Source organism: Diospyros lotus, chromosome 12 (assembly GCF_014633365.1).
Source record: "Diospyros lotus cultivar Yz01 chromosome 12, ASM1463336v1, whole genome shotgun sequence".
Classification (NCBI taxonomy): domain Eukaryota; kingdom Viridiplantae; phylum Streptophyta; class Magnoliopsida; order Ericales; family Ebenaceae; genus Diospyros; species Diospyros lotus.
Window position 1 is genome coordinate 30374233 of NC_068349.1, and position 6335 is coordinate 30380567.

At 34.6% G+C, this 6335-nt stretch overlaps 1 protein-coding gene across 1 annotated transcript; it reads right to left on the minus strand.

The window, feature by feature from the left end:
• Nucleotides 1-1286: 1286 nt before the first annotated feature.
• LOC127787721 (uncharacterized) lies at nucleotides 1287-4162 on the minus strand. Its single transcript, XM_052315793.1, has 3 exons — nucleotides 3981-4162; nucleotides 3834-3886; nucleotides 1287-1661 (listed from the first exon to the last, which is right to left on the minus strand). Exons 1-3 carry the CDS (start codon nucleotides 4069-4071, stop codon nucleotides 1539-1541), a joined length of 267 nt encoding a protein of 88 aa, XP_052171753.1. The 5' UTR covers nucleotides 4072-4162; the 3' UTR covers nucleotides 1287-1538.
• Nucleotides 4163-6335: the final 2173 nt, after the last annotated feature.

Genomic DNA, 6335 nt, shown 5'->3' on the forward strand with positions numbered 1-6335 from the left:
GACTTTATAAATCTTTGAAAATTTAAGACTTTTAGAATAGAGAAGAACAAAAATACCCATGTCCCTTTCGTCTTCATCAATTCATCATTCTTTTCTATTTTTAATCCTCATCCCTTCGTACCACCACCATTTATCACTATCACCATTTATCACGTGGAAGGCCACCACCATTTATCACTACCACTATTTATTAAAGCATATTATGGAAAGTATCATCAGAGTCAGTTTCTCCTAGAGACACCAAAGAGCTTTTACCGATGTTGGATCTTTGATATAAAATGCAAACTTTTACACGGGTGAAAATGTTTCTTGTTATTAATATTTTTGGTCCATACATAACACTTAAAATGAAATATCCCATAAAAGTGAAGAACAAGTTAAAGAAAATTAATGCTACTTTGTATGTTTTATCCACTTTGTAACAGAAATCATTTCATATTTCTATGTAATTTTTGTTATTATTGATATATATATAATCAATCAATATCTATAATAGATAATAGATATTTTTTAACAACCGTGTTCTACGATAGATATTTACAACTGATATCTTTGAATCGATATCTTTAAACTGATATCTTTGAACATATATTTATCTATCAACAACTGATATCATTAAACCGATATCTATTAATAATCGATATCTTTACACCGATATCTTTGAACTTATATTTATCAATAATCGATATCGTTGAATCGATATCTATAACAAATATCTACAACCGATATTTAAAACTGATATTTTTGAATAACCTTTATACTTGTTTGATAGAGAACTTGCAGAAGGTGAAAAAATAAAAAACAAAAATAGAATAGAATAGCCAATTAGGCTAAAAAAGCAAAACACACAACTATTGTGTGTAGGAGACTTTGAAAATCTTTACCGCAAATTAATCAGAAAAAAAAAAAAAAACGCCATTAAAAAGGAAGAACAAGGAAAAAACCAACTAAAAAGCGAAAGTATTTTCGTCCACTGCACATTCAAAAGTCCAAATTTTTTAAAAATTTACAAAATATCCTATATTTCATTATTCCCCCCCCGGCAAAAGTCCTATTTTTCCAAATCTCCCGAATTTTTTACCATGTCTGGCACTTTCTAAAAGGACCTCCAAGACCCTAAATTGCGTTTACCTGTCAATGTCCCGTTCAAACAACACTCCAGAGACGTGGCACCTCCGCAACTGTTATATTGAACTAACATCAAATTATTTTTTAAATGAAAGAAGATCTCGATTCGTATGACTTGAAGCAGCATCTGTTCAGGATTAGGCCACGAGCCGCATAAATTACCAAAACTGCACATTTATCACTTCTCCATCTACCTATTACATGTATTCCAAATTCCATGGAGCAAAACAGACAGAGACAAACAACTCTCAAAATTTAAAGCCCTTGAATTGGGTGAGTTTAACAAGCACATACATTAAGAACAATCCAACCTAGATGCAAGTGTAAAACAAAGGAAGAAAGCAGCACATTTCTAAATCAAAACCACCTTCTTAGCATTGGGCCCATTCATATTACGCAAATGCCGTTCGCTACTTCTTTGCACCACTAGAGGACTGGGACTCTGGTTTAACAAGACTTAATTGTCCACCTTCCTTGTTAGCAACAGTTGCTGCTTTCATCTCATTGCATTGGTTTATGAACTTGCTCAGCTCCTAGTCACATGCAAAAAACATAGAAAAGCTGTTGGTAAAAAAAAAAATAACAAATCTATTGCCCTGTTAAACATAAGGATAATGATTCTTGGTTGGATTGGGACCACGTATCATGGTCCTAAAAATAAACTCATCCTCAAACAAAAGCATAATACAAGAACAACTTCATCTTCTAACAACTTGTGGTAACTTCACAGTATTCAATTAGTTATGCCACTAGGATGATATACAGCATTGTGAAATATGAGGGCTACAAGCTATTGGGCAGAAAAAAACAAAGTCAGTCACAAAGGCTACAAAATCCCAAAGAAACATAATTGTACAAGGAAAATTAGAACCCAAGCCAAAAAGAAAAAAAATACAGGCAAAGTGGAGTTGGGGAACCGTCCTCCATCACTATGGTAAACAGAATTTTGTCTCATCAAGCACTAAAGCCACCAATCCCAACAATTATATCACAGACTGGAAAACAAAGAGACCAGGACTGAAGTTCATAAATGGATCCTCTGTCTTCCAGTCACAATTAATGATTAACCATCAACTACCCCCAACAATTAGATGCATTTTCTATGTTCCTCATATCACAGACTGGAAAACAAAGAGACCGGGACTGAAGTTCATAAATGGATCCTCTGTCTTCCAGTCACAATTAGTGATTAACCATCAACTACCCCCAACAATTAGATGCATTTTCTATGTTCCTCATATCACAGACTGGAAAACAAAGAGACCGGGACTGAAGTTCATAAATGGATCCTCTGTCTTCCAGTCACAATTAGTGATTAACCATCAACTACCCCCAACAATTAGATGCATTTTCTATGTTCCTCATATCACAGACTGGAAAACAAAGAGACCGGGACTGAAGTTCATAAATGGATCCTCTGTCTTCCAGTCACAATTAGTGATTAACCATCAACTACCCCCAACAATTAGATGCATTTTCTATGTTCCTCATATCACAGACTGGAAAACAAAGAGACCGGGACTGAAGTTCATAAATGGATCCTCTGTCTTCCAGTCACAATTAGTGATTAACCATCAACTACCCCCAACAATTAGATGCATTTTCTATGTTCCTCATATCACAGACTGGAAAACAAAGAGACCGGGACTGAAGTTCATAAATGGATCCTCTGTCTTCCAGTCACAATTAGTGATTAACCATCAACTACCCCCAACAATTAGATGCATTTTCTATGTTCCTCATATCACAGACTGGAAAACAAAGAGACCGGGACTGAAGTTCATAAATGGATCCTCTGTCTTCCAGTCACAATTAGTGATTAACCATCAACTACCCCCAACAATTAGATGCATTTTCTATGTTCCTCATATCACAGACTGGAAAACAAAGAGACCGGGACTGAAGTTCATAAATGGATCCTCTGTCTTCCAGTCACAATTAGTGATTAACCATCAACTACCCCCAACAATTAGATGCATTTTCTATGTTCCTCATATCACAGACTGGAAAACAAAGAGACCGGGACTGAAGTTCATAAATGGATCCTCTGTCTTCCAGTCACAATTAGTGATTAACCATCAACTACCCCCAATATGGAATATATAAATATACAATGTGACTCTCCAAAAGATGATGACTTAGTTAAAGCTACAGAGCATTCAAACGCTGTTGGCAGAGCTTATTTGGAAAAGTTGGGGGGCGGGGGCAGCTTTTTCTTTTCTCAAACGCTGTTGGAAGAGCTTATAAGCTACAGAGCATTTAAACTCTTAAATGTTGCCAAACGTGCTAAAAAATAAGCTGCGTATAAGCGGTCAAACCGGTAAGCCAAACACCCCCCAAATCTATCTTTATGATATATCAATTGGAATCCCAAAGGAAAAGGTAAAACTACCATAACAAAAACAAAGATTGCGTTGAGAGAGTACGAATTTGAATTTTAAAAAATGAAAAAAGGCCTACAAGGTTCATAATGCATAGTTATACATTTGTTCTCCATCTCTGTGGAAGTCTCAATGCAAACAAGGGGCAAAGTTATGAATAATCATGAATGATTTTGTACAAGCACATATCCATCGTCAAAATCTGCCAAGGAATCCGTTCACAACAGTTGTCCAGGACGAATGAGATAAAAATATCGAAATCTAATAATGATGGCAAAACACAAATAATACGAAAATTTAAGCAATGGAAAAAAAAAAAATTACCCGATCAGCGTTCATCTCCTTAGTGACATATTTAGGCTTTGCTTGCCTCTTTCCTGCAATTAATTGGAATTCAACAACGATTCGCTATACAGATTCACACACATACAGAAAAGAAAGAAGAAAAAGGTCAGAATCCAGTTCTCAAACCTTTGCGAACGTGAGGGGCTTTCCCATGGCGATTCGGAGGAATCGATTTCTTCTTCTGTTGGCCTTTGAAGATATTACCCTTCTGCGCCATCTCTCTCTCTACTAGGGTTTTTGCTTCTAGGGTTTCTAATAACCGAGCTTGCGAGAAGCTTACTGGATCCGACAGGAAAGAAAGCCAATTGGAGGTGGACCGACCCGAATATGAAATGAAATATTTTTGGGGTTGCAATAATGATATTCGGCCTGAGGAGGCCCAATGATCAAAAATACAATTTTTTTTTTTTTCCGGGGTCGTGTGTAGGTCGCTCCACCTGTCATTAGGCCCATGTCCTATCTCAAAAATTATCTATCTTGAATAATTGTTATAGTCTAATACAAATAACATAATAATTTTATATTAATTTATTTATTTATTTATTTATATTTTATTACAAATTTTTATAATAAAAGATCTCTGCTTCTCCATCTTTTATATTTACGGTGTGTGATTGCACATTTTTTTTTTTATGAAAAATAGCTAATTTTCACTCAAATTCTAGCTTTCACAATGTTTGATTAGTCAATTTTTTCATGAAAAATATTTTCACTTTTGTTCACGTGACCCTCTTCTTCTCACTTTTGCTAAAAATTCATTTTCCCATGGGGGGCTGGAATAGATTTTTCGAGGAAATGAAAAATCAACCTAAGGAGAGATGCAACAATTTGTCAGAGGAGAAAAAGAGTGGCCGGCGATCGTGAGGAAGAGAAGAAGCGCAGTCGGCTGTCACGAGAATGAGGAGAAAGTCTGTCGACAATCTAAGCGAGAAATAAGGCTATCGAACAAGAGGGCGAGCGAGAGGCAGTGGCCGAAGGGTGAACGGTGATGGCAACAAGAGAAGCTCAACAGTGGTGGCCAGTGACGGCGGAGACAGACTGAGCGAGAGTGGTGGCCAGTGACAACAGCGATGGCGACAGCGACCAGTGATGCCAGTGATGGCATCCTCAAGTTGTATGTATATTTGGGTATATATATTTGATTTTTTAAATATTTTGTATAGTATAATTGATTTATTTTTAGACAATTTCTTGAAATTCAATTAAGCTAATCAAATACCTTCAATTGATATTTTATCTGAAATTTAATTCTAGATAATTCAATTCTCTGGAATTCATTTTCTTTCACTCAAATTCCACCATTGCAATCAAACGCACTCTTATTTATTTATTCAGTTGTTGGTTGCATTTGAGTTTTCTATTTTATCTCTTGTTTCGATAAAAAAAATATTTTTTATAAAATTAGATTATTATTAAAAAAATTGCATTAAGCCCCTATCGTGTTCAAAGTTGATGATAAAGTTTGATTTTTGTATTTTGTTATTCCTACAAAATTATCATAAATTCCGATAAAAAAAAAGTAAATTCCAAAAGATTAAACGAAGAAAAAATATGCCTTTTTGCAAGAAAATAAGAAAATAAAAAATTAAGAAATCCTCTTCTTATTCACCTTTGTGTGAGGGGATCTCACATTATTTGTGAGAGATACAAAAACTAGGGGATCTTAAATTGTTTGTCCGGAATTTAACTTCTTGTAAAAGTATTCTTATTAGCAAAGGGATTCTTTTAAGATTCTAACTCTTAAACAAAAATTATAGGATCTCACATTGTTTGTGAAGGAATCTAATTTGCTACAAGGTTGCTCTTGTTATTGGACAAAAGATTGGATTATTAATATTATTATATAGTAGAACATTTAAGATTTATGTTGAAGAGAGATGACATAGATTTACAAAAATCGAATTTTTGTAAAACTCTTATGTTGTGTTGATTGATCTTTCATTGCATATGTTGAGTAGTTTATCATACATCACAAGATATTAAATTTTGTCGATAACTTGATATTCTCTAATCTTGAGAATATCTTTGAGCCCCTCCCCCCAAAGTATTTTTTTAGGCAACAATATTCATCTCTAAAATGAAATATTATCCCGACAAACACATCCCATCATGGGGCTCAAATGGCATATTAAACCAATCTTTGCTTCACGCAACGACCACCTCTTATGGGAAAACTGCAAAGAAAGATTTCGCTCTACCTATTCTTTCCTTGAGCTTCCTCGAAATGTATAATCATCTTTATGATTTGATCAAAATAAACCCTATATTAAGGAATGGATCCAATTTGATTAAAAGACAAACCCTACTAAGAAAACAAGATCAACTTAATCATGATCTAACCACACTTTAAAGTTGAAATAGGATATGGGTCGTTTATAAATAAAGGCCACTTGTGACTTAGAAAAGATGATCTCATAATCTCCATCAAGTTTAGCCACTCTAGCGCACTTTGTTTTTTCTTTATTTTATTTACTTTTTTTT

What these genes read in the sequence shown, in the direction of transcription:
- LOC127787721 (XM_052315793.1), bottom strand. Translation starts at nt 4,071, where the DNA reads ATGGCGCAGAAGGGTAATATCTTCAAAGGCCAACAGAAGAAGAAATCG. An exon ending in AGCCCCTCACGTTCGCAAAG is followed by an intron (nt 3,887 to 3,980) that starts GTTTGAGAACTG and finishes AATTAATTGCAG; the next exon opens with GAAAGAGGCAAGCAAAGCCT. An exon ending in AGGAGATGAACGCTGATCGG is followed by an intron (nt 1,662 to 3,833) that starts GTAATTTTTTTT and finishes GCATGTGACTAG; the next exon opens with GAGCTGAGCAAGTTCATAAA.